The 27490-nt window shown below is 43.9% G+C and overlaps 2 protein-coding genes across 3 annotated transcripts in view; both read right to left on the bottom strand.

Annotated features, from left to right (window-relative positions):
• Positions 1 to 1594: 1594 nt before the first annotated feature.
• Positions 1595 to 10100, bottom strand: pdcd4b (programmed cell death 4b). Of its 2 annotated transcripts, none has more exons than XM_018726572.1 (12): positions 10013 to 10100; positions 9315 to 9428; positions 8216 to 8512; positions 6270 to 6364; positions 5918 to 6031; positions 5483 to 5704; positions 4193 to 4290; positions 3598 to 3712; positions 3400 to 3507; positions 3053 to 3163; positions 2775 to 2914; positions 1595 to 2269 (listed from the first exon to the last, which is right to left on the bottom strand). In XM_018726572.1, the coding sequence occupies exons 2-12, from the start codon at positions 9355 to 9357 to the stop codon at positions 2209 to 2211; spliced, it is 1404 nt and encodes a 467-aa protein (XP_018582088.1). In that variant the 5' UTR covers positions 9358 to 9428; positions 10013 to 10100; the 3' UTR covers positions 1595 to 2208. The 2 variants fall into 2 exon arrangements, with proteins under 2 accessions (XP_018582088.1, XP_018582087.1); XM_018726571.1 differs by having other exon boundaries at positions 9315 to 9374.
• A 1674-nt stretch (positions 10101 to 11774) lies between these two features.
• Positions 11775 to 27490, bottom strand: part of rbm20 (RNA binding motif protein 20) — a 59415-nt gene continuing 43699 nt past the window's right edge. Inside the window, exons 6-14 of the mRNA XM_018726412.2 lie at positions 22477 to 22620; positions 22051 to 22182; positions 21887 to 21966; positions 20343 to 21012; positions 20093 to 20170; positions 19068 to 19641; positions 18313 to 18417; positions 16338 to 16459; positions 11775 to 13821 (exon numbers count right to left, since the gene is read on the bottom strand). Of these exons, the coding sequence (XP_018581928.2) occupies positions 13753 to 13821; positions 16338 to 16459; positions 18313 to 18417; positions 19068 to 19641; positions 20093 to 20170; positions 20343 to 21012; positions 21887 to 21966; positions 22051 to 22182; positions 22477 to 22620 (1974 nt within the window). The 3' untranslated portion in view covers positions 11775 to 13752. The remainder of the gene's footprint in view (positions 13822 to 16337; positions 16460 to 18312; positions 18418 to 19067; positions 19642 to 20092; positions 20171 to 20342; positions 21013 to 21886; positions 21967 to 22050; positions 22183 to 22476; positions 22621 to 27490) is intronic.

Below are 27490 nucleotides of genomic sequence, written 5' to 3'. Positions count from 1 at the left end.
GCAGTCACCCCATGCGCACAAAAATTCCATGCTGACTGAAATTTCTACTAGACTAGGGTGCATTCTGCACAAGAAAGGGGCTCTTATCTGCACTTACCGGTTCCATTATTTACAATTCCATTGACATTTATTCATTTAGCTCTTTTCTCCAAAGCGACGTACATGTCAGAGAAATACACACACGCACACTGGCTGAAGCCGCTTGTCCCAAGCGGGGTCACGGCCAGCCGGAGCCAAACCCGGCAACACGGGGCATAAGGCTGGAGGGGGAGGGGACACACCCAAGACAGGACACCAGTCCAGCACAAGGCATCCCAAGCGGGACCCAGCCAAGCCTGCTGCACTACCGCACCCCCCAGAGAAATACAATTTGTGTATTACCTTAGGAGAAAGGGAGACATAGTTGCAGACGTGCGATTAAGTAAACCTAGTGTTCTTTCCACTATATGCATCAATGTTCATGGCACGAGTAGGTGCATAAAACTCAGACAATTCTTGATCACCTTCCTACAATTTTTTAAATAAATTGTGAAGTATTAGGTTTAATTTTACTGCTTGATTTTAAAATGAGTCACAGAATGTCAAATGTAATTTAAAGTGTACATGGGATTTCTATTTGCTTGAGCTTTGTAGGTAGTGATGTTTGTACAATTAAAGCATTTTTTTCATAGCTTTGTCATAGTTTATTTCACCTTAGTTTGTTATAACAAGCATTTTGTAATGTTTTGAAATTGCATAAATAGTATTAGTTTGGTACTCAAAATACTACTTGTCATTAATCACTTGATTTTCATTGATCTGGTCTGTTGCGATAAACTGACACCTCATCTGAAAGTTAAATCGAGAGGCTGTGCGGAAAAGACGTAGTGCATTGTGGGAACAGGATATCCACGTTCTCAGCTGTGGTCAAGTTTTCTAAAGTCTGTCTTGCATATCCTAGCTGTTCATGTTTGCAACACTGGTTTCATTTTTTGTTTGTATTAAATAGCAGTGGTAGCATGTTTTAGGGGTTATGTCTGTTTTGTAATCAAAGGACCACAGTTTGAATCCCCTTATCTGCTGTATTTCCATTGTTGTGCTATATTTGAGAAATTCCCATTAAAGAACAAATCCAGAGAAACTTTAGCTAAAGGTGAAGAATTCAAAGCGTGTACAAGTAGCTCATAGTTTTAAGAAATTTGTGAGTGTTAAAAAAGAGGGTGTGGTTAAAGATATCTAGCATTCTCTAAAACAGTACACACTTAATTGTGACAATTTGAATGTTTAAATTGTCACCCTCTCCAGCAGCCACCTCCCATTTCTCCAGTCACAATGAGTTCATAAAAATTATTTTTAAATGTATATCATTTCAATTTCAGTATGTTTCCTTATAAGTTTTCCTTATATGAGGCATAATTTAAGGTGGTTTTGGGGTGAAATTAGAATGGGACTGGCAAATTCTATTTGGTTTTTCAATATTCAGGCAGTTGTCAGGGACTTACATTTTAAAAAAAAAAAAAAAAAAAAAATAGTATCCATTTAGGATTTTTCCCCTGAGCCATCATTGTTGATGCACAGCTCAGATTTGCAAAGTGATCAAAAGTATTCAATCATGTATTAGAAGGAACCTTTAATCATATCAACCATTGACATCATGGCAAGGACATTTCTGCTTTTTTCCAGTTTATTGTAAACATGAACTCCAAGCAAGTCTGGAAACACTTCACTAACCAGTATAAAAAAATAAAACATTCTAAACCCCATTTTACAGAACTGTTACCTTCAGTTTAGTCTTTGAAAAGAATATATATGTATTATATATATATTCAAGCACAGCATAGGAATAGCAGCCAACTGGGAGGAACTGGTGACAAAGAATGCCCCCTTTGATATAAAGCTGGAGAGAGAAACCTGTGGTTCTGGTACAAACACTGCTGCCTAGAAAACAGAGTGGCAGTGAATCCAAACTTACAGAAACATGGAATGAGAACGTCATCGACCGGCGTGGCACTTGCACATTTAGCTTATTCCCACAACACCGCACAGGTGTTTTTTTTTAGCCCTAAGAAAGTGCCATATACTTCACCCGCACTCCCCTCCCCACCCTTTATTCCTTTCACATTCATTACAGCGGGAAAGAAAAGCTTGATGCTTAAACCATGAACACGGGTACGAAGTGTACGAATTATCCTGGACCACTCTGGCACAGACGATACCTCCAGTTCATGCTCAGCAAGTGTCCAGTTTGAGGCGCCCACCATCACCTTCACTGACAAACCTCTTGCGACCGCTGAGGGGGAGAACAAATAAAACACAAAGGTATTAAACTATCAAAGACCAAACTGCACAATCTGCTCTTGCACCTTTTTCCTATTCATGCAAGAGGAACTATGAAAGTAGTCAGAATTGGGAACTAAAGTCATATCGTGGAAACGAAACCTGAGCAAAATTAGGTCATATGGAGACTTGAAGTGAAACCACAGTTATAACACCCAACTTGTGTGACACTGGCTCTGTAGAGACTGCTATAGATGTCAGTCCCACTCAAGCCTTTACTAGTGTTTGTAGAAAACTGGGTGGTGGTTCTGCAAATGGGGTAAAACCCATTATCATGAGCCAGCCTTTGTAAACATGTAGATGTGCTCCAGTGCTGCCCCATAAGAAACAAGAATGAGGACTGATCCTATTTGCCGTCTTCACTGGTCAACATGCCCACAAAAACAGCTCTGGTGAAGCACCCTAACAGATCCTAAAAGATTTAATCGAAATGAGATCCAACATTAAATTCCACCTACCGACAAGGACACATGTCCCTCAGCTTTTTATCAATAACCCCGCCGGTGAAGCACTTTTCAACAAACTGCTCGAGTGCAGAGTAAGCGCAGGGCACATCAATGTTAATTTCAGCAATGTCGCTGTAAACTCTTTCAAAGCCCTGCAAAAAATTAGCAATTTTTAAAAGTCGGTCAACACTTCAGTACAATAACTCCAATTTAACATATTGCACATGCAGCAGATTTCATGAACAACCAGTAATGGAGGAGACTGCAGAAACAGAAGGTGGCGCCATTACCCTTCTTGTTTGGTCCACGGTAATAACAGAGGATTCCCACAGTGACTTGAACAACTGCAGAATCATTTCCGAGATCTTCTCCCCTTTCGACTCCAAGACCATGACTATCGCCTAATGAACGCAGATGAAAGAGAAAAGGTGAGTTCAGATGGTACTTTAACCTTTGCTGAGGTAGGAATGCCAACAAGAGAAAGTATAGTTCTTTTTGCTCATTTGTATTTTATCCAGGAACATGCACAAAGGTAATTTCATATAGAACCTGTATTATATTGTCAAGTGCTGTGAAAGTACTAATGTACATGCAGCAGTTGGTTAGCTCAAAATAAGCAAAATACATGATGCTTCACCTCATAGACAAGCTCGTGATGGAAATGCGGCACTTCGAGCTCTCGGAGACACCGCTCAGCCTCCGCTGCATCACCTGAAAGCACGTACTCCTTCAGCAAAAGGCTCACCTGAAACAAACCAGAAGGAAACCAACATTTAAATCTGTTTGCGTGTGTCTGAGTGCACATGTGTCTTGGGCGTTGCTTTTCGCGGCTCACTTCTTTGATGAGCTGCGTGACAGGACGCTGGCCACCTCCCGTTCCCCAAAGGTTCTCTCTGCATGAGCCGCCGCTGTTCATTTTGAGCAGCACTGCTGCCCTGTCCAGAGCTGCCCTGCCAATCAACATCAGCCAGCATAGTCAACTGAGGACTCAAAGGTCTGCACAGAACACCTGACAAGTCAGCAAATGCAGCCAAAATATGTCTGTGGAGATATCGGAGATGCCAACGCCAACCGTAGTGAATCACATGTGCCGAGAACTCATTTAGAGTACTCGCTACAGCATCACTGAAAAGCAAAGCTTTCTGGAGCTTAAAGGCAAAAAGACCATTAAGACAATTATTATTCGTTCATTTAGCTCAAGCTTTTCTCTAATGTTATTTACAGTGTAAGGTACACATATTAAAGTACTTCCAATAATTTACCCATTTATGCAGCTGGGTAATTTTTACTGTATCAATTCAGGGTAAGTGAATGCAAGGATACTACAGCAGGAGGATTTGATAGCAGATCTTTTGAATATGCTGCAATAGCACTAACCAGTACGCCACCTTCTGTCCCTGATTTTAAGGCATGACAGTTGTTTAAACTACCTTGCATGTTCACAGTTCACTTTTCCTTTGTAGCTGTCAATGTAGCTTTTGGACAGGATCTGGTCCCCAACGGCACGGGCAATAAACTGGCCAACAAGCTACAAAACAAAAAAAAAAAATAAAATTGTCCAACTTGACATGTACAACAAATTAATAGTAAGACATTTGTCAATCAAATGTTTAGTCACAAAAAATGTTGATCTGAGCAACAAGGATTCCACATTTCATGGCATGCTTAATCTAACAAACAGGATGGCAATCTCATTAATTCGAATTGGTATGTGGTTTCGGGGTGTGGGGGGGCGTGGTCTCGCAACGGGTTTGGCCAGGTCCTGCTCTCCGGTGGGTCTGGGGTTCAAGTCCCGCCTGGAGCGCCTTGCGACGGACTACCATCTCGTCCAGGGTGTGACCCCTCCCCCTCCAGCCTTGCGCCCAGTGCTGCCGGGTTAGGCTCTGATTCGTCGCGACCCTGCTCAGGACAAGCAGTTTCAGACGATGTGTATGTGTTTCAGGGTATAAATACAGATGGATATACTTTGCTTACGAAACAGTGACTAACGAGCTGTTTATCGAAAGGAGAATCCTCAAGTTTGTGTTCCTTTAAACACAAGTCACTGTTACAGCACAAGTATCCAAATACAGCTAATGTCTTCCGTCAACCAGGAAAAACAAAAAAAGGGGCTGTTCCAGCTTTCACGCTACCAGTGGTGTGACACCAGAAACATAACGTGTGTGTGTGTGTGTGTGTGTGTGTGTGTTTACACTGCAGCTCTCCTGTCACGATTCTGACAGAAGAAAAGGCTGGCCTGGTGCTTCTGCGGGGAACAAAGGCGGCGCTCGGCTGCTATTGTTTCCACGCAGAGTCTGTAAAAGTGCCGGACAGCTGTTCATCTGGCCGAGACTAAGCTCGCCAGTGCTGAGCAGCGAGGGGCCCGTTTAAAAACTTCCTCCGCTGAGCTAGCAGTTTGCCGATGCTCGGACAATGGCCAGAGCTCTTGTGTCTCTATGAGTGAAAGGAAAAAGCTGAAATTCATCCCTGGACTGAGCCACCACAACATCAAAGGTTCCCACCACAAGTTCCAAACACTGTTGTACATCCCACGCACGAGAAAAAAAAAAAAAAAAAACACTTTGCACAGGGGTGAGTGTGTGCTGCGACTGTCATCATGCAGGCAACACTAAGAGGTCTTGTGTAGCCCCCATAGCCATGTGCACCACTAGACACGGGGAATGATCAATCTGCTAAATCATGAGTGTCCCCCGATCTCTCCTGAGTTTCCTTCTACCAACCTGGGGTGCTCCGGGCGTGTCCAGCACGAGATCGGGCAGCTCCTTCAGCAGCTGGTCAAAGGCCTCCTCCACGTCGGCGAGGGTCAGAACCCGGCCGCAGAGCTCTGTCAGCAGGTGGGAGGTGAGCTCACGCTGGCTCGCCTTGGCCTCCAGGGCTAGGGAGACGGCCAGCTTGGGTACGCTGCTCCGCATGGGGCCCAGGTTGAGGTCACCGAGCAGCTCCTGGAGGGTGGTGGACCACAGAAGTGCTGAAAGACAATACTGTGCTAGACCAATCATGTCTGCTGTAAGAGAGCATCAATATGCAGGACAGATTGGCCCCCCAAGCAACCTGCTGAGCGCTTTGGTCAAGTCGACAAGGCTATAAAAGGTACTTTCAGTTAAGAGCAAATGACTGGCGAAAAGAGGCATGATGCAGGTCTGACGACAACTCACTGCCACTTCATTTGTGTCTCCGTGTTCAAAGTACTCCTGCACAATCGGGGTAACCGTTTTCTCAAAGTCCTGCTCATCCAAAGGGAGGACGACTGTTTCGTACACACAGTTCTCCTACGATGCAGGGGAGCAGAGAGGGAGTCCCACTTCATATCGTTCACATACGCTTAACACAATGTTCTATTCAGAATCTATTTTTCACAGAATTGAATGTTTCACTCATTTGTTTTTTTTTTTTTGGGGGGGGGGGGGGGGGGGGGGGGGGGAATAAAAAATTCCTGAAAATAATTCTTCCAAGGAGATTACAAAAGCAGCAATCAATGTGCATGCAATAACATACACGAATACACACCTGATCTTCATCATAATTGGGGTCTCTGACATCAATCTCTTCCAGGTCGTAGACCTCACCTGGGTGGCCCCACACACCTTTGCCTCCTGCGCCACCTGTTAAAAAACAGCATTTCGTAGGCCAGTACTGAGAGGGGCGCCCCAACACGCAGCACTCATCATTGCTGCATCCCACCAAAACACACCCCAGAGCTCAGGCTTTTAGCAGGGAAAACTGAAGACACCCTGAAGACTGAAGTAATATATGAACATGTCCCGTATGTCAGTTCACGTAACCATAACTACCATTTGCACTGGAAATGTTAGCACCCAACTCATCTGGATTTAATCAGAAATAATGCAGCCAACATACATGATGTTTTTTGCAGAATGTCCACTCTGAACACAGATCCCTAGAGGACTCCATCTAATTTTGGCAACACAGATAACCAACATACGGACAAAGACCTGCGTAACAAGCAGCCGAGAGACAGAGCCCCAGCTGTCCAATCTGAGCAGGGAGGTTGTGAATTATACAAATGCCTTTCCGAAGCAGGTTGTCAGCACCTTTCGATATTCCTTGATGCTCTGCAAATATGTGTTTTGTGTGCATCTGGCTCTGGAAACTGTCCATCTCTCAGCATCCCTTACAACACCACATGACAGAAGTTCATCACAGGGCAATCACACTCACTACAGCCAATTTAGAGTCACCGATCCACCTGAAACACATCTTTAGACGGTGGGAGGAAAACCACACAAAGACGGAGAGAACATGCAAACTTCGCAGAGCCAGACTCGAACCCATCTCCACACCCACAGAACAGGAGCTGCATAGCACCAGTACTACATGCCGTGCCACTGTACCTCCCATGAGTCTCAGTCAACTAGAGAGTATTTAGTTCTGGAGCAGGAAACTGCACTACAAGAGAGGAACTATAAGTATTGGGGGAACAGCTAGTAGTATAGTGGTTACAGTTGCTGCCTTTGGACCCAAAGGTCACAGATTTGATCCCCACCTCTGGCTGTAGTACCCTTGAGCGAGGTACTTACCCTAAATTGCTCCAGTAAAATTACCCAGCTGTACAAATGTGTAAATAATTGTAGGTAGACCAACATTGTAAGTCGCTTTAGAGAAAAGAGTCAGCTAAATTAATAAAAATGTACAAAGTGGAAGATGGACCACAGATGTAGTCATTACATCACCAGTGAGTTTAATGGAGAAAGGATGAAAAGGCAGCACACGAGGCTCCCCCAGGAAATTTCTGAAAATCATTAATAAGATTAACGGTTCCAATAAACATCCTAGTAAAATGCCATTTGGGTATGGTGGAAATTACTATATACTGATATTTACTGTAACTTTCTTTGCTTATAGTTGAAACCCATGCATCTTTTATCTATACATTAAAGCACATTCAGATGTTGGTCTCAAAGGAGCTATTTAAACTCAATATTAACAAGTGCCACTGAAGACTGGAACACTGTCCTCCAAATTAAATGTCAGGTTGCACATCCAAAATATATCCATGAGCAGTGGAGAGTAAACCTTTCACACCTGATAAATGAGCAACAAACATTCCTGCATTATTTACCACCACGCTGCTACTGCGGTTTACTCATGTCCCCCCGATTTCATGAAGGTATAAACAGGGGGCTTCATTTTAAAACTAGATACAGCTGAGCAGCAGTTGTGGAATGACAATTCTGAGCATCCACATGTCATGTTAACACTACAGTGAAAGTTTCCCAAACATGCAGTCACTGGCACATAAGAGCATCAAACGGGAAGGTGGTATTGAACTCAAGCTCCAGCAGCAAACCAGTGTAACATGAAGCATCATCCTGCAGCACCTGACAAACTTTTAAAGTGCAACAACAGAACGAAGAAGCCAAGGCATAAGGGAGAGGGCAAAAAGCCTCTCCCCACATAGTGCAAGGAGTACAGCAGCAGGCAGTGTTGCATACCCTTTTTGGGGAGGCCCCTCCCTTTGCCCAGTCGGGACTTCCTGTCCAGCAGTTTGCCCTTCGGGCTGCTTGGAGGGACCTGCACGCCGCGGATGCTGTCCCCATTGTCACTCAGGGAGTCTCCCCGGCCCGAGTCCCTGGAAGAATTCTTCCTGATCCTGCGCTTGGCCTTAGCCTTGACCCGGGCCTCATGGATCGTGGGCGGTGAGATCCAGTTGCCATTGATCTCGTTGTCGACATGGCCGGTGCCCCCTTTCTCGTCACCAGAAAGGAAGGAGTCACTCAAGTCATCTGCCTCTGTGGCGGGCACAACAAAACGCTATTTCATGCAATTCTTAAATCACTTCATTAAATCTATTAAACAGTCCACATTTAGATTGAAATTATTTTATTCATATATTTGTCTACAAGGGTCAAAGGCATAAATTGTTTTCTAATTTAAAAACAGACTGTCCAATTAACTTTTAAACTATATCCAAGAAATAAATTAATGTAGACTTTAGATTTAAAGTTAGTACAACTAGACAGAATAATTCCCTTTCTAGTGAACAGACATACATAAATTAGATGAGGGAGAGGAGGAAAAAAAAAAAAAAAAGTAGGACAGGAAATAAATGCTGTAGCAGTGTAAAACCTTAAGTCAGTACAAAATGCACCAATGGCACTTGTGCAGGAAGCTTCAATGGAATTACACAAAAAAACAATTTAAATTTAATAACAAAATATTGAAAACCGTAAAACTGCACTTATGTTTTTTCAACAAAAATATGCCAAAGCAAACAATGTCTTGTCTCATTCAGCTGAGGACAGTCCATTAAAGAAAATGCATATAAATCATAAAACCATAGCTGAGCCAAAATAATGTGTATTTTTTTTTGTGATCTCACCTAGTCACTTACTGTCCTCTCTTTTTAGTCCGTAAAAGTTTATTACAAAATTCCCAAGCCAAAAGATAAGCTGTTCCATCAGCTCCGCATGCAAAATAAACCTCAGAATGAACTAACAACCCCAGTCCAGCTTGTAGTAGTGAAGTGCAGTGAAGTGCAGGGTTTCATTTTACCCTGTTTACACATCCGAGGTGTGTAACCTGTTCACTTACCCACAGGGTTGGAGTTGAGCCAGGCCTCACAGTCAGCTGCCATCCTCCTGCTGCCTTTCCCTGTCACAGGGCAAAATGAACCAAAGTGTAATGTGGAGGAAGGTCCACAGTCACCTGTGGAAACACGGAGAGTGTGTGTGTGTGTGAGTGTGAGAGAGAAAGAATGACAGGAGAAGGAAACATTTCTGACCACGAAAAGTAAACACACACACTCACAGGACAGACTGAAGGGAGTTGTTTACCACGAGGGACACAACAACAAACACACACCTGGCGCGTGTCGCAAGCAGCGGCAAAACAGAAACAGTCACAGTGACGTGGTTGGTCACTTTTTTTATGCGAGTCAACAACTCGCGTCGCTGTGCGTGTCGTGTGTGCGCCAACTTAAGTTAAGTCCCGTTCACAGAGTGTCTTAGCCAAAAGCTGCATTCCTTCACTTCACACTTGTTCTTTTTGCTGAAAACCTGGCGCGGCTCAGAGAAAAACCAAAGTTTGCCACAAGTTGTGTGGCACAACTTCGCCAGTTCTCTCACACACACACACACAGTGAGTTTGCGCTTAGCTACTCGACAACTCCTGTCAGAACTGCTTTGACGCGGGAGTTGCCGTTCAGCACAAAAATACCTACGCGACTACACAAAATTGCACTCGCAATAAATAAACGCAGAACAAACCCATGAACATGTTTTATTTCGCACCTTCGCTTCAGCCGCGGGACGAAAAGCTCCTGACGCGAAGCTGCCACTTCGTCCCGCTGTTGTCCTTTCTTCTCTGCCCAGCAACACGATCACGTGACTCGATTTCTGATTGGTCACACGCCCCCTCGCGGTGGGGGCGGGATTGCAAACGCAATCACGTGGGCCGTGCCATTTGGAATTTTGATTGGCTGATCCCGCGAAGGCGGATGAGCGAAGTCACCAATCCGCAAAAGGTTTGTGTTTCGTGTTGTTCTTTCAGCTGTCAAGCTAAACGAATATGTCTTGTCAACAAGTGCTGCCACCTATGAAGGCGGTCTTGCTATTACAGCATTACGTAATCGGCTTTGTTGTTGACAACAGGATCAGATTGAAATGTGGTTTTTTTAACAGATGTAATTAACACGATGTAACAGAAATTGTATTATGTCGATTGCATTTTCCATTCAGTTTTGTTAGTTTAAGAATACTAAGAATACTCTACTCATCCATACATCAGTGACACAGAGAGAGTGTGTTTCACTGATGTATGGTTGAGTTACCCAGTGTAAGCAGTGTATCTAGCAGTGTAAATTACCTTGGTGAATAAGGTATGTGGGCTAGTAACACTACATAGTATCCATTGGAAGTCGCTTTGGAGAAAAGCATTTGCTAAGTGAATAAATGTAAATGTAATACTTTTGGCGTTAGTTTGTAGTATATGTCAGTTTCTGGAAAAATATTCCACATTCTTGAAATGAGGAAATTTTGAGGAATTTTGGCACCAAGTTTCAAGCGCTGAATATTCCAGTACTTTTTAGGGTCTGATGTTTTCTAGAATTTTTTAGTACTTTCTACATTCTGGTGTCTTCTGGAATCTTCCAAAGGCTGTAAACTAAGTACCAAACTAAAATGGGCACTCTAGAACTAGTGGTATTTTTGAAATCAGTAAACTTTAACAAATCATAATCAACAAAAAAAAATCGACGTAACTAAGAACTTTGATTCAAACTTTGAAAAATGTTATGTTATTTCAGAATAAGTGACAATACTTCCACATCACACACCCACAACTGTCTTTTTTCCAGTGGGTATGATTATTTAGTCTAAAACCGTTATACTGTATAGTGAGCTTAATTATTTAAGTTACTGTGTATTTATTTTTGAATAATAATCATAGCATTAATTTCATGCTACCATAAAATTGGTTCCTTTATAAATTGTCAGCAGTGGCAACATTGTTTATTCAACTTTAAATTAATAGTTCCTGTAAAAAATAAAATTACAATTGTAGGAGAAGCAATTTAATGTTCCACAAAAGGGAACAGACTCAAAAACATGTTGCAAAAATGAATGGAACAATATAACAAGTATGTTTTCCTTGTATAGGGGGTGCGGTGGCGCAGTGGGTTGGACCGCAGTCCTACTCTCCGGTGGGTCTGGGGTTCGAGTCCCGCTTGGGGTGCCTTGCGATGGACTGGCGTCCCGTCTTGGGTGTGTCCCCTCCCCCTCCGGCCTTATGCCCTGTGTTACCGGGTAGGCTCCGGTTCCCCGTGACCCTGTATGGGACAAGCGGTTCTGAAAATGTGTGTGTGTGTGTGTGTGTGTGTGTGTGTGTGTGTGTGTGTGTGTGTTTTCATTGTATAGGTAAATTTCTCATGAATCAAGGATCAAACTGACAGCTTTGGTCTTACTGATACAGAAAATTTCATGAAAGGCTAGAGTTTAAAAAATAACAAGGTAAACATTTCCTTTTAAAAGGTTTATTCACATCTTAAGAGGGTCTCTTAAAATTTCCAAAAAATTAACATACAACCCACATAAATTTGGGTGTCACAATTTTCACAGTATATAAAACACAGATACCAGAATTCAGCATACCTCTTTCTTCTGTCACACAAAATATAGACTGTTAACTCTGAATTTCCGAAATTAATAACAAACAAACATGGTCCGGTTCAAGTATTTCTCCAGTTATGGTACGGTATCATGGTTTAGTAGTTGAGCTGTCAGGATTTCCTTTATCTCTGACCTGGCTATGATGTTTGTCGCTTGATTATTATTCATAATAAATAGCAGTAAATACACAAATTTCATCTGACAACTCAGGCAAAAAATCAAATATCAATGTTCATGTCTGATAATATGCCCCATCTGCCGCTTTCTGCTGGAAGTGAGCCTACAAGGCTACTTCAAGGCTTCTTCCGCATTGCACTTCCGCAAGGCAGAACGATTAGTATGCAAGTGCTCATGATTTCTGTGTCACCCTGGGACCACTGCTTCATAGGACAAAACAGTTTGTACAACTGGATGAGTTTTTGTTTTCTTTGCAGCAGAGCTGTTTCCCAGAAAAACGATACCACACCAAGACAGAAATTCTAGGTTATTTTAGGAAAGTCAACAGTTTAATGTAAAATTAAGGCACTGGGGATGAATAACAATGGAATTATCAACTGTCCTCAGTTTTGGCTTTGTCTGTTCTACACTCATCGGTGACACAGGTATACATTAAGAAAATTAAGTGACAGTTTACTGTCACCATGCATTGGACAAACTCAATTCGATTTGATGCAGTTTTACAAAATTACCATTTGCGTGGCTGTTTAGAAGGCACATTGGCAATACGTCTAACATAAAAGTCTGGACATTTGGATTGAACTTCTCAAAAAACTGTGTTCATTTAAATTACTTATGCAGTATGTATCAGTCCTCCTGTACAGCATTTACAGCCCTTAATGACACATCAGCAATTCTGTGCCATACCTCACCTTGACTCATTTTTACTTAAAGCAATAATCCAGTAATTTATGCTCAAAAAAGACAATTTTTAATTTAGTTTCCAAATAAAAGTACATAATGCAACAGAAAGAGGTATAAATATATAAAACTGAAACATCAGAAGGTTCCTTACAAATATGAAACAATCAACAAACAGCTAACAAGTGTTCGGTATTCAGTACGACACCTTGTCTGACCCGAAGCAGATCGATTAGATCAATTCTAAGCAAATTGATTAGAAACGTTTCTGGAAATGAAAACGGGCATAGACTGTTCTCTTTGTGAGATATGTGCAATATCTTGATGTGTAAATATCAAGAACATGAATTCACAGGTCTTTGGGGAATCAAAAACTGAAATTTACCACAGCTGCTTGCACAAGAAGGTTCGCGGACAACGGAGGCACACAACACATCGTGTAATCGGCATCTGATAAAATCCCTCAGATTCAGTATGAAATACACAGGTAAAATACGTATGTGTCCATCTGTTCACATTTAGCTTTACCTTATGCATCCAGTAAATTACCATCTCTACTGCAGGGCACACAAAACGGTGGATGTTGTACGATAAAAAATCTGCTCTAGGTAATTTGCTTAACTGCTTCAGTAAATTTTTGGTAAATAGCTAGAAGTTGCATAACTGAAAGACACGCTGCTGTCTTCAAGACGTATTATCGGCAAAATACGGCAGTGCAGCAGGGTTTAGTCAAATGAGTTGAACTTTGTCTCTCGGGTTCGGACACGCGCGGATCCTCACGTTGGGGGTTAGGCAAACGCATCGTAGAAGCCGAGCGACTACGTCTCACGTGCGGACCTCCTTTGTTTTTCGTTTCATCGGCGGAGATTGAGTCCATGAAACCAGGGCTGCGGCACGATGTCATCGCGTCCTGCGTCCGCATTGCGATGTCCGCACGCAGTTCGGAGCTTCCTGCAAGTAGACTCCAGCCTAAAGCGCTGGCAGCGAGCTCTCGTCCACGCGGCGCTTCACTTGGCGCTGGAAGGACCCATGTCCAGGCCGAGCAGGCTCTGTTCAGCTAACTGGGACAGATATTTCTGCAAAGAGATCCATAACAGACCATTAGACATCTCAGGTGATATGTGCTGATACTGGTTTAGGCAAATTCTACAAAGGGCGTGGCACTGGATTCGAAAATGAGCCACACTTTAAGATCTAGGCCTCTGAACTGAACTTCGTAAAACGACACTTTAATCTCGAGGCTCTTTCCGGAAGCAGTTAGAGCTCTTCTTAAAACCGCGTTATCTGTTTACTTATTACTTGTCGAGGAATCTTTCCATTAAGAAAGGACAAAATGCGTGATGGAAAAGACACATACTGTACATAAGTAAATTAAAATAATCACTTTCCCTTTACTACTTTATGGTAAATTCAGCCCCAAGAAGCCCAGTATCCACGGTTAGTTTTCACTGCGGAAATGACAAAATCGACGGAGCCGCTTATCCATCGCGGGCTCCGGGGGGCCTCGACGAGGAACGCGCTGTTCCTGCAGGAGGCGCTGCCCGGTTTGACGGACAGCGCAAATGTTTTCGAGCTTTTTGCTTGGGAATACGATCCATCAAAATCCAAGGAGCCTGCGCCTCGGAAGTCTGTGCCAGGACTTTCACGGCGGAGAGGGCGGTAACGCCTTCCAAGCACTAATGAGCAACCTGATACTGCTCAGAACTTGCAAGGCCTGTCCCGATCATCGTCACATGGGGAGGGAGCTATGTGGGGGCACGAGCAGGGGAGGAGAACCCCGTCAGGGTCAGAGTAACGCCCCTTTCACCAGATGCCCTTCAAAACTGTACTTCAGAACCTACTTTTGTTCTCCATATTCACCTTCAGTCATCGCACCCCTGCTGACCCAGCAAACAAAATTAAAATGTGTGATATTTCCCCAGGATTCTGTGCTTCACCCTCAATTTCCAAATACGTCTTGTGCCCGGTGAGACCACAAGATGAAGCCAAGAGCTGTTATTTCATCCACGATCTTGACTGATGGGTTAGTGACTAACCAATACATCTCATGCTTTGTCTCAGGATAGGGTAACAAGTGCTGGCATAGTAGGGCTGACTTTTTTCTGTCCGCGTAAGCCTGGTGATAAGCTTACATGTCATAACTAATAGACGTTCAATATTTATATATCCCAAGTGGGTAATTTCAGATTATAGGTGGTATATTATTATCTTCATCTTGCGTCATATCACATCCTGGTGTGGTCATTCAATTCAGCCTAAGTCGTTTGGGCCAGAACCTTATCAAAACACACCATATGCTCATAAAACCTTACTGTTCTTTCACATTTTTCATAAAATAGAATTTTCCAAGTAAATATATATATATTTTTCATTTAAAATTGCCAGTCAGAGTGAAAGAACCTTCATTCTCTCACCATCTTTGTGGCTCTTTGTAATCCGTAAGATAAACATTACCTATAGTACCATATGATGGTGCAACGGGTAGCACTGCTGCCTCACAGGGCCTGGACTGTTTGGGTGTAGGTTCAAATGCAGCTCAGTCCGTGTGGAGGTTGCATGTTCTCCTGGCATCCGCATGGGTTTGCGCCCACGGTCAAAAGGTGTGTTTCAGGTGAGTTAGCGATGCCAAATTGCCTAATGTGTATGTATCTACTGGGGGGTGCGGTGGTGCAGTGGGTTAGACCGGGTCCTGCTCTCTGCTGGGTCTGGGGTTCGAGTTCCGCTTGGGGTGCCTTGCGACGGACTGGCGTCCCGTCCTGGGTGTGTCCCCTCCCCCTCTGGCCTTGCGCCCTGAGTTGCTGGGTTAGGCTCTGGTTTCCTGTGACCTACCTGTGATGGACTGGTGTCCCACAGAGTGTACCCCTCCTAGTCTAGCACCTGGGTATTCTGAGACAAGCTCCAGACCTCCACAATCCTGACAAGGACAAGTGGTTACTGAAAGTGACCATAGTACCATACAGTAATTTGGATGACTAACTTTCTCTTCAAGATTTTGCTGCATTTGAACAGAAATATTAACGCCGCACGACAAAAAGCAACATAATGAGAAGGTGAATGTTTCTTCTGGGCAGTGTTCAAACAACACAGCTGTGCTGAATAACTAGGGTGACTATGCGGCTATTCAATGACTATGATGACTGTTTAAAGACTACTCTCAGTCGGGTCGTATTCAGCTGCACGTTTTTAGGCAAAGTCAGACTGCTGAAGCCAACATCCAGAGGCCGTATTCAGCGAGCATGATGCCTCCTTTGTGAGCAGGAGAGTGGGTAGTGCTGTCTTTCAGCATCTGGGCTGTTTGAGCGCAGGTTTGAAAGTTCTCCCATGTCCGTGTGGGTTTCCTGCAGGGCCTTCCGTTTGCTCCGATAGTCCAAAGACAAGTGTTATGGGTGAACTGGGGCATCTGAATTGCCCTTAGTGTGTCAGTGCGTGGGTGGCTACCCTGCAGATCGGCAGTCTGTCCAGGCGGAACCCAAACTAGCCTGACACCCTGTGCCTTTGGGATAGGCTCCAAATTGCTGAAGGCCTGACCTGGATAAGTGGTTAAAGAAAGTGAGTGAGTAAGAAGCAGCCACTCTGGTCCGTGTATTCTCACCTGCAGGTTCCTATAGTGAACTGTGCTCCTGCAGTGGGACGTTTTGGCCGTCTCCTCACTTGTGTAGAACAGATCACAGAGCTTGCAGTAAAACCCGCTCCTGGGCACGATGAATTCCACTCCTGCAGACATTTATGAACATAAATTAAGGGGAAAAAAAAAACTAACTTTATAAGAACACAGTCCAAAAGCTGAAATGACTTATGGGACTAAACATACATACAATATACATTTTTCTGAACCGCTTGTCCCACACGGGGTCACGGGGAACTGGAGCCTAACCCGGCAACACAGGGTGTAAGGCTGGAGGGGACACACCCAGGATGGGACGCCAGTCCGCCGCAAGGCACCCCAAGCGGGACTCGAACCCCAGACCCACCGGAGAGCAGGACCCGGCCCAACCCACTGCGCCATTTTTTTAAATTAACTTATGCGATAAGTGATCTCACTGCATGTGTTTTGTGGTATAAATTAATTTTCCACTGTTTAATCATTGTTTACTCAAACCGTAGTATGTTAGCCGAAGATTTGTTTTGTACTCATACCCGCATAACAAAATTCTTCCCCGACGAACATCCTTCCACGCACAAATTCTCTAAATGGTAACATTTTTATGCCTCCAAGCCCAAAAATGGACTTCCGCTTATGCTGAAATATCACCAGATCCCATGAAAACAGACAGTTTCTTCAATGGTTAACGTGAGTTATCATAACAGAACATAACAAGGCAGTTGCCCTTCATGAATTACTCTATAACACTGTACAGCGTTCAGCTCCCTCACTGCCGTTACGTACAGTACACCTAACGAATGCTCACAAACGAAATATACATGCATATTGTGACAGCGCCAATGGGGAAACCGTACATTAGTTCCATTGTGATGAGCAGTACTAAGACTATTTGTATTTCTGTACAACTTCCAGCGTGTTCCGTCGAGTTCCAGTAGGTTCCTATTAGCGTTTATTCCGCAAAGTTTGCGTCGCTCTGCATTGTGGGATGGCTGTTCAGGGCAGCCAGCTCTGGAAGGGAGCTCTACGCTTGGGAGTAACGTGCACGGGGTTCACTTACGTCTCACATCAGTTCCTGTACCGCCTATTTGTCTTGTTCACGGCTGCGTTTCAGACATATCCTGTGATATTAAAGAGCATTTCCAAGAATCCCCGTCTACGGGAAAACCACAGGGGGGCACTACAACATGACACTCAAGGTTTGTGCGGTAACTCAACCGTTAACGCAACGGAGCAGTGCTTGAACGCAGAAGAAAGCGATATACATTAATTCACTTCCGCTGAGCAAGCTGGCATTGTCCGGACGGTGATTACCAACCCTAACAGGAGAAACTAGCAAGCGAGGGGTAATGGAGGCTGAGAGCTTAATGCAGAATGAGTCAACTACAGAACTGCAAAAAAAAAAGAGACTGCGGTTAGTTCTGGTCTCACACTGTTCGGCTGTCCGGAGATGCGTAAAATCAAAATTCAGTCCTGGCAAATTAAAATAAATGCCTCATCAGCCGAAGTATGGGTATCACATAGAGCTTTCTGTGAGGGTGAATTCCGGCAACACGAACGGGCGTTATCCCGGGGCATGACGGCGTACGCACTTTCATTCCAGCTGAATAAGAATAGCACAGAAAGGTAAGTTTGCTTTAACTACTGGCGAGAACAGGTGTCTTAAAAATGCGCAGCCTTCTTAGTGACACCACGTGCTTCAGAACCATGTGATGAAAATAGAGACAATCCCAAGAGGACGGCCAAGTACAACTCTCCGCTCGCTGTAGTAATACTAAATCAGCTCTTACGTAATACATCAACGGTGCAGCAATGCTCATCCAGAAGGACATTCCAGAGCTGTAAACAAAGTGATCGTAAGACCACTTTTTTGTTTGCTAAAATAAGCAGAGCTTCCATGCCACCAAAGGTAATTCGACATGACAGGGCCAATGTAGCTTGCGCGTACTCAACAGCAGATGCTCACCCAATGGTATGCTGTGCTCGTTGAAAACTTTGTCTTGTTCCCACGATACCTTTATTCCCACCTCCGGCTGATCAGATCCCCGACTTTGTGATGTGTTCTGGGCATCTGAAAGGAAAGGTTTTATCACACTCTGATCGTTTTCTATCTGGAGGAATCAACCTTGCTATTCAACAGTGATTTAATTTCTCAGAATTAAATCTATTACTGTAAAAAACATATTTGGTTAATGAAAAGATTTTAGAGAAAAAAAAGCAGCCTGAGTGGCTGCCAGTGACTGTCATGTTTTCTTAACTTTTGAAATACTTTTGAATATCTGTAATTTTGACATCATCATGCCACTGCTATTATCTGCTATTCAAGCAAAAATGCTGTATTATTTAACGTCATTTATGTGTTAAATATATAAGTGATAAGGGGGGACATGGTGGCGCAGTGGGTTGGACTGGGTCCTACTCTCCAGTGGGTCTGGGGTTCGAGTCCAGCTTGGGGTGCCTTGCGACGGACTGGCGTCCCGTCCTGGGTGTGTCCCCTCCCCTCCAGCCTTACGCCCTGTGTTGCCAGGTAGGCTCCGGTTCCCCGCGACCCCACATGGGACAAGCGGTTCAGAAAGTGTGTGTGTGTGTGTGTGTGTGTATAAGTGATAACTTACAGAAATGTCTCCTACAAGGAGAGTTGTATACTGTATGTGAAACGTAGGAGAGCTTTATGTTTGAATTTTTTTGCAGCCACAGGTGGCACAAAGCAGGCGGCTGTACCTTTCTTTGGCTTTTCATCCTTGCATGGAGTTTCAACATTTCCTGCTTCAAGAGCCTCCGCCGGCAGTCCCGTTCCAGCACTGCTGAGTGTGTCCGCAGGTTGGTCACCTTTGCCTACCCCCGTGTGACTAGGGACACACACCTGTGTGGAAGGAACAGCAGCCTTGTCTGTATCCTTGCAACTGAGTGTCCCATCGATTGCAGCCTGGATCTCCTGGCTGGCAAAGTCACTGAGACCGGAGGCAGGCTGCCCTTGTGCCGCTGAATCCGGGTGTGAATTTTTTGGACTTGCGTTGGACGGTGTCTCCAGAATACTCTCTTGCGATTCTATTGTCTCATCTGCCTGAGCTGCCTCTTTCGGGATCTCCCTCTTCTCGGAGTCCTCAGCGGTTGCCGTCCGAGTTGCTTCCTCCTCGGCTGCTCCCTGCGCCACACCCTCTTCTCGAAGGTCTGGAAGGTCCGGCTCCACCGTGCCGTCATCTTCCTCACCTACTTCGTCCACTGTCACCAGCTCCTCCATGTTTTTGGGATACCAAAACTCCTCCTTCTCGTCTCCGCTGCCACATTCCTCTGCCTGGAGGCCAAAGTGTCTGAAGTTACACCCAAGCATCATCCGGTGAAAGCAGTAAATTTGTTGCTGACGACATCATGAAGCATCACACAAAAATGTGGCATGTCTCAGTTTTTCAGCCACATTCAGTAACATTCTAAAGTGGGTCAGGAAAACTTATTCCAACTAATCCACTTACAAGAGCTATTGAAAATGGACTTTCTGTCTGGAATATATCACCAGATAGAGCTGTAGGACACTGCTACAACAGGTAAGCGTGTCACTGGTAATTGTACATCACAAAAGACATTTGTTTCACAGTTTGTCTTGTTGGAAATGAGAAAGACGACTGGTAGCCCCAGAGAATTAGTTTGATTCTTGGCTGCACGCAGGGCCGAGCGCTTTACCTGCGGACGATTCGGCATCGGTCAAGATGCTATCGTAAGCGCAGAGAAAAAGGGAAAAAAGCACATACCCCACTTTCTTTCTCCTTTTCGCTTTCATCCCGAGGTAGAGATTCCGAGTTGTCCTTTGAGTGCAATTCTGTGTCTCCCTGCACACAATTAGCAACAACATTTACCGATGTTTAGACATATTTTTTAATGTGTATGAAATATTCATGTAACTTCCTAAAATACATTAAATATATAACTATGCTCCATGGCACGATGGTAAGAGCAACATGTGAGTAATCAAGAATAAGAATAATCATAATTTATGCACACCTGAGTTTCTAATTTCTTATCATCCTTCTCCACTTTCTGCTTCTGTGTAGACTTCTTGTTCTTCCCCTTAGCAGATGGAGGCTGTTTTCTGTCCTCAGGTGTCCTTGTTGCTCCAAGATCCTCCGGTGCCTCCGTTTCCATGTGTCGGGACCTGTGATGTTCTGCCGCTTCCTTCTTCTTCAGCTTTGGCACTTCATAACGTTGGTGGGGTGACCTTAGGGTCTTGTCTGACTTGTAGACGGGGTCCTTCCTGTAAAAATCCTCCTCCTTGTTTCTGTATGAGGAGAAGGGGAGCCCCTGAGGACTGCCCCTGGGGTAGTCTCTCCCCCAGTTCCTGCTTCCTCTCATGCCCTCTGTCCAGTCCTCTGCCAACATGGGGCTCGACCTGTCCACCAGCTTGTGGTACAGCTTCCTCCTCTCCGGAAGTCTGCCATTCGGCCTTTCCTCATCCCCATTCCGCCAGTTGGCCCCGTCACGCTCCTCTTCCTGCCGCACGTGGGATGACCGGTCCCAGGAGCCGCGCCTAGGACCAAGGCCATTGTCCCAGTCCGCGCGGCTGGGCACCGACGGGCTGTGCGCCGAGCTGCAGGACGTGAAGCTAGGGCTGTGGGAGCGGGGACTCAAAGAGCGACTGATGGGGCTTCGGGACCTTGCTCGTTCAGGCGGGTAGCTGTAGAACCCGAGACGGCAAGTGAGAGCCAGACAATGAGGAGGACATCACGCTCCCGTGCCACAGTGTCAGCGCATAATTTCTCCTACATTTCTCCACATGTGTACAAGGAAAGTATAGGAAAAATCTGGTGGTAATAAATTGGCCCAGAAACACGTTTTCTAAATTTTCACAACTGAACGAGATAAGGGGGCTTCCGTATATAAAGTTTATATCCGCATTGCACAAATTAAGCAAGATTCTATGCGTATCTGAAAATTTTATGGTATTCAACACTCTTCTAGTTTGGAGAAACATTAAGCGATACAGTAATCAGCTGATTCCTTTTACATTCTTCTTGAATTCTTGGGTAAATACACTTGATTTGGTATCTGGCTGAGTAACTCATTTACATAAATTATCCACATACTTCTTTATCCCTGTGTCTTTAATGTCTTCAGTGACTATATGCCAGTATGTACAGTATTTTCGTGTGTACATATGTTTTGTGCCGTACACTGCTCCTACCATAGCCCCTACCCCAAACAGAATTGCCCTCTGGTATTAATAGTTTCATTCATTCCTTCATCTATTCATTCATTCATTCATTCTTGGCAAGAAATGTGTCTTTATGTTACAGTTTGCACCAGAAGTTCCCTCTGTAAATATATGAATGACCAAAAAGTTTTACCTTTCCTCTCTCAGAAAAACTAATTGCAGGACAGCAGCAAGAGTGAGCAACGCTATCAACCAATGGTTACATATACAGTATAAGTAACTTTTTAGACAGAAGGCCAGTTCACCTCTTGTTTCAGATGTAAGGCTTATTAAAATGCATTTATTAAAATGCATTCTTTAACACTTGACTAGGACTGGCCAGTGCTTAGCATCTTACCATTCAAGCCCCTGCATTTCTTCTCTTTCCCTCTGAGAATTGATGTCTTGGATAATGGCCTCTACATCCTTCCCTGGTTTCTGGAAAGCAAATAAATTGGGTGACTCTTCCTTATTTTATTTCACATCCTAGTATATCACAAATGGTTGCAGCTGAACTCTTACCTTGAGTTGTAGCTCCTTGTATCGTTTTGACATTCGGATCAGCAGTTTCTGTTCATTGATCATGGCAGGCTGTAGCTGGTAGAACTGAACCATTGCCTGAGCTGCCTCCACATAGGCCATTTCCAAAAAGGCCTGTAAACACATGCGGACGTACAGATGTGTCACTAAAGTATTTGTAACAGTTTGCCTGAAGCTTGAAAAAGGGGGAAGAAAGGATGTAAAAAGGATGCATCAAATAATACCCTAACTGTTATATCCATTTTCAAAGAGTTGCCATTGAATGCATACATCTGAAACGATACATGTTGCTACAACATGTTTTTAACAAATAAGCATGAAATAAAACGAATCCATAAACCAGGGAAACGGGTTTATGCATGCTGGATGAGTGTAGCTCCAGCGGTGACTAACGGACAACTCGAGCACCTGGTGAGTGGACCGCATGAGGATGTAGTTGGTGACTTTGCCAAACGGAAGTCCCAGATTGATGACATCATTCTCTGTGCAGCTGCCCTCTGGTAGATTACAGATGTGAACAACTCGACCTGGGACATTGTTCCTGGGAGCGAACTAATGAGGAAACATTGCTTTGTTAGCAAACATTCTGCTGAAGAAAAAATATAGCAACATGACTTTCCAGAGTATTACTTTAACATTTTTCATAGCACAGTAGATGTTTATAATAAGTCATACAGGAGGAGAAGGTATAGCAGTGGTTAGAGCTGGCAAGTGAAACAACTGGGTTTGAATCCCATCTGTTGCTGTAACGCCCTTTATCAGGGTACTTAACCTAAACTGATAAAAAAAAAAGTACCTAAAAAATGAAAAGGTTACCTGGCCGTGTTAATGAATACATAACTGTAAATTGCTTAGTGTACAAATCTTTAAAACTTACAATAGAGAGAGGTATCAATTACATAAGAGTTGTGTTAATAACAATTTGTGTTTATTGGAGGCGTAGCTGAAAAAAATTAGTACTGGAATCACACATGAATTTATTATAATTTCTCAGCATTTTGTAAAATTATAGTAATCTGAGGTTCAAGAACTCTACATACAAGCAGAACAATTAAAAAAAAAAAAACAAATACGAAATTAAAGACAAACAGAAAAATTACCTAGACATTCACAAAGAAAAATGACCCATAGTCTGTCAACAGGTTCCCATCTGTCATTTAGTTACTTGAGCAGTAACAAGCGTCAAGAGACTGCATGAGGGCTGCACTCATATTTTGCCAAAGCCTAAATATGTTAGATGGTCTTCCGTGGGATTAAATCTGTCCAGTCAGGTCATTCCTGCACATAATCTGTCAAGTTAAACAAGACTGATGTTCTCGCTCCCAGCGGACTGTGCACCGTGCTGCCGTCCAAGCAGCCTGACAGACACTGACATCTGCGGGACTGTCTGGGGCCGGATGGTTAAGGGTCATCACAGAGGGTCAGTTCCTTTACCGGTATTTCTAAGGAGAAAATCCTTACAAATAGCTACCTGACAGATTCATGACATCAACTGAGCAGGCCACCATCACACCACCGCTGCGCTGTTTCTCTCTCGTTCAACTCCAACATGTATCACAAGAAACAAACCATTTAGATGTGGGCTTGTCACAGCGAGAGTGTCTAAGCCGACCTTCTCAGACCATGTACGTGAGAAACCCTAGATTTAACTGGATCACCAAAACATATTGTGTTTGATGGCTTCTGCTCACTGCGAACAATTCCAAAAATAATTTCATTCACATCATTTCATCACTGACAAAAATCACCTTCAGTAACATCACAATCAAGGATACTGTGTGTGTGCAAATAAATGTTTTTCAAGGTTAACTCAAACATGAATAAAAAGTAATAAACAAAACAGTTATTTATCTGCAGAATACATTCAAACTCCACTATGTGTGCCACTGAAATATACACACGCACATTGTCTGAACCGCTTGTCCCATACAGGGTCGTGGGGAGCCAGAGCCTAACCCGGCAACACAGGGCGAAAGGCCGGAGGGGGAGGGGACACACCCAGGACGGGACGCCAGACCATTGCAAGGCACCCCAAGCAGGACTCGAACCCCAGACCTACCGGAGAGCAGGACCTAGTCCAACCCACTGCACCACTGCACCCCCCACCACTGAAATATATCTTCACCCAAATATTAATCCCACAAAGCCTCCTTTAATGGCCTTTGGCCGGCGACCCGACCTAAACGCACCGGGGTTCGAACATGATAATTTTGGTGCGCCATGCCAGGGAGATTCAGTGTAAGAAAATCCAGGAAAGGGAAGTCTTGGCATGGCTCAGTAAATATACACAGAAATAGCTCACAGCAGGATGTTTATGTCCTTGAAATTAATATTAGAGGAGGTCTGCAGTCTTCGAGGGTCATGTTGTTTGCCTAATAAAAATGCTTTTTTAAATTTGATGGTTTCCTTAAATCATAATGAGGTGCAAAAAGCCAATACCATCAGTCTTGTTCCGACAATTTGATTACTGCTGTGAAAAACGTTCACAAGACATTGAGAAAACAATGTAAATTTTATATTACCGCTATATACTTTTAACAGATGAAGGATATGCACGTTCACCACCGCTACATCTAACTACACTGGCTTTTCAGCTTACAGAACTAGGACTGGAAACCTGTTCGTACAGTAACTCTATCAACATTTATTCATTTAGCTGACACTTTTCTCCAAAGCAACTTGCAGTGATGAGCTACTTAGAGTTTGTAACACTTTCATCTGCTTGTCTAGTGGAGTGTTGCACTGGTCCATAGCTTTGTCAGTTTCTGGCCACTTTCAGCTTACTTTATTATCTACACCATTTATAAAAGCTTAATAATACAGAAATCCCTCTGTGTATTTACAGGTTAGGTCCTTCGAAATTTTTGGATATACATGTAACAAGTGAAATTATTTTATAAAAGCTTTAATTTTCACAGGAATACATTCACTCCACAAAATCCTGTTCAGTACCGACTCTTGACCGATGACGTAAATAGGAAGGCGTTCCTCGTGTTGCTGTCCTTATCGCACGCGCTCACAAATGCCAGACCCCAGCTACCGACACTGTGAAAGTGGGGTAAATTAATCTGGTTCCATACCCTTGGACTGACTGATTGCATTTCACATTTCGTTCTGCAACAGACAGAAAATTTCAAAAAAGAACAGTGAGGAAAATGCAACTAAAATAAAAATGACAGGATAATGTAAAAAAAAATCTTCAAAAATTTGTACTTGAAAGCAAAGCCTTCTTGGAAGCGGCTTATGCCAGTAACTATGATGAAGTCACCTATTCCGCTGAACTTCAAAAGTCAAGCTTTCAAAATCTCTACTCGTTAAATACTGTAAATATTAAAGAAATTCCCAGGCGGGTTTTGCAAATTCTGCCTGTGAAAACTCCGGGTTCCTAGTTTAGCCTTAATTTCAATACGTGAAAAATTATTTTTGCCTGAAATTTACTTTGAGTTAAGTAAAACTTTTGTGGTGGAATCTTGATAAGTTGCACGGCATCGAACACGTTTACAAGCGGGTTTCACCGATTTGTACAAACTATTTAATGCAGAGAGATAAAGTTTTCTCCTGCTTGTCACAGCCAAAAGGTACATTTTCCTCCACGTTTGCGAGTACGGTGCCATTCTTAGAGACGGGATCCATGTTTTACGATGGCTGAAGGAGTGAGTGCCACCTGGCCCTTGGCAGAAACATTCCTGTTTGTTTATGCAACATGGGATCACTGTTGGTGAAGAAGGTGCCGGTCGCCACTTTCACAACTCATCAAGGCCCTCCTCTGAGAGTCTAAGTGAGGGAACCGAGCGTCTGCGGATCACCTTACTGCTCCCGAATAAGGAAACTTATATCACGGGCCACCGGTCCTTGCACTCGTTCGGGCTAACCGGTATTTATGTTAGTTAAGTACATTCGATACGGTGCATTAAAATTTCCCACATCGAAGTATAGCAAAGTTAACGAAAAAGTGCCGTCCCCACGCAAGAACTGAGCCCATTTATAAATTCATATTGAAGCATTTAAAAAGTATTCTTAAGTTTGGCCCCAAAAGCAAAAGCACAATAAATGGCAGCTCATGCCGTGGCACCTTTAAGACAGACCAAATGCTTCCCCAGTATATTTACATCACACTAACATTATGTCATAAAGCAGCGCTAAAGGTGCCATCTGTTCCCCGGGCAGGTGGGCATTTTACTAGTGCTAACATTAGCACATATAAACCACGTGCTGATGAAAGAAGTCATGCTGTAAATAACAGCGACTCAAAGAGATTCTATACGTTTTACCGGACGTCCCTTTTTACGCCGTGTCCGCGGTTCCTTAGCATCCTTAGTTGCGTGGCAACATTCATCAATTCATGTACACACTGCAAGCACCTTTAGTAACAATGATACCTAGAGAAGGAAATGTGGCATGCTTTGCCGGCGCTCAACCAGTTCTTGGAGTCATGTTTCAAGCATCGATCCACGATTTTTGTCACGTCATAGGGACAACACAAAATGACACCCTGCAGGAGTGAATCACCATTTCCTTCTATAGATCAATGACAATAAAAAGTCCCCGGCGTACTTGACAGGGTCTAATTCTTACTTGGTTGCTTGGTACATGTCGAGAGCACATGACAAAACTGAGATTTGTTAGGGGAACTGTCTGTTACAGTGAAATGCATTAATTCCGGTGAGAAAGGATGAAGGGAACCTGAAGGTACAGTATGCAATAAATGCTAAAACCACCAGAAATTCGCCCGAGAAGAAGAGATCCCGCTCCCGTGGGCTAGTGTCTACATTTTAGAAAGCACTGCAAATATGTGCTTGCCTTTGCGGACACTGTCAACGCAAAATAGTCCGGCAGTATCACAGCATCAGTCAGAGCACTTGCTGGTGCCTCCGCTCCTCACCAAGCAGCCTCATTTGGTCACACCGCAGGGTTCTCGGGCAGGCGCTAGAAGACGGATTTTGTGAACCATCGTCTCAGATGTCCAGTTCAATGCTGAGCCTTAATGATGCGGGGGTCTTGTGCATGCTGTTGTGCTCTGATCCCTTTGCACGCACATTTCAACCGGTTTGACCATCCCCCTGTCCAGCCGCACCCATGAACATGACAGCCATGCCAACAGCTGCAGCCCGTGCGGTCACGTCAAGGCCCCAGGAGGACGGAGCTGCAGGGTGGACGTGGAATGTGGGGTGGTGGGTGCCTGACTTTACCACACTCACACCCATTCCAACAAATGCCTCCCACCTGCTTTGCGTCAACCCCAGCGGTCAGGAACCTACTGTCTGGAGCACTTTCCGCCCACAATTTACCAATTTCCTGTAAAAATTCAGATGTAACACCATCAGCCCTTATAAATGAGTGATTCTTCCCCTGTAACAAGATGCAAAGAAAGTGTTGCTCCAGTCTCAACTACAGGAGTCAAGCATGTGACTTATTATAAATG

Source organism: Scleropages formosus, chromosome 24, assembly GCF_900964775.1.
Source record: "Scleropages formosus chromosome 24, fSclFor1.1, whole genome shotgun sequence".
NCBI lineage: Eukaryota > Metazoa > Chordata > Actinopteri > Osteoglossiformes > Osteoglossidae > Scleropages > Scleropages formosus.
The sequence above is the reverse complement of the archived record's forward strand: the minus strand, read 5'-3'. Positions and strand labels throughout refer to the sequence as shown.

Bases quoted from the DNA above. Each gene is read 5' to 3' on its own strand.
- pdcd4b (XM_018726572.1), bottom strand. From the start codon at position 9,357: ATGGCAGCTGACTGTGAGGCCTGGCTCAACTCCAACCCTGTGG. The intron at 6,365-8,215 runs GTATGCAACACT...GTTTTTTAACAG, and splicing joins GAGGGGCCTCCCCAAAAAGG to GTGGCGCAGGAGGCAAAGGT. The intron at 3,508-3,597 runs GTGAGCCGCGAA...GGTTTGTTTCAG, and splicing joins TCACGCAGCTCATCAAAGAA to GTGAGCCTTTTGCTGAAGGA.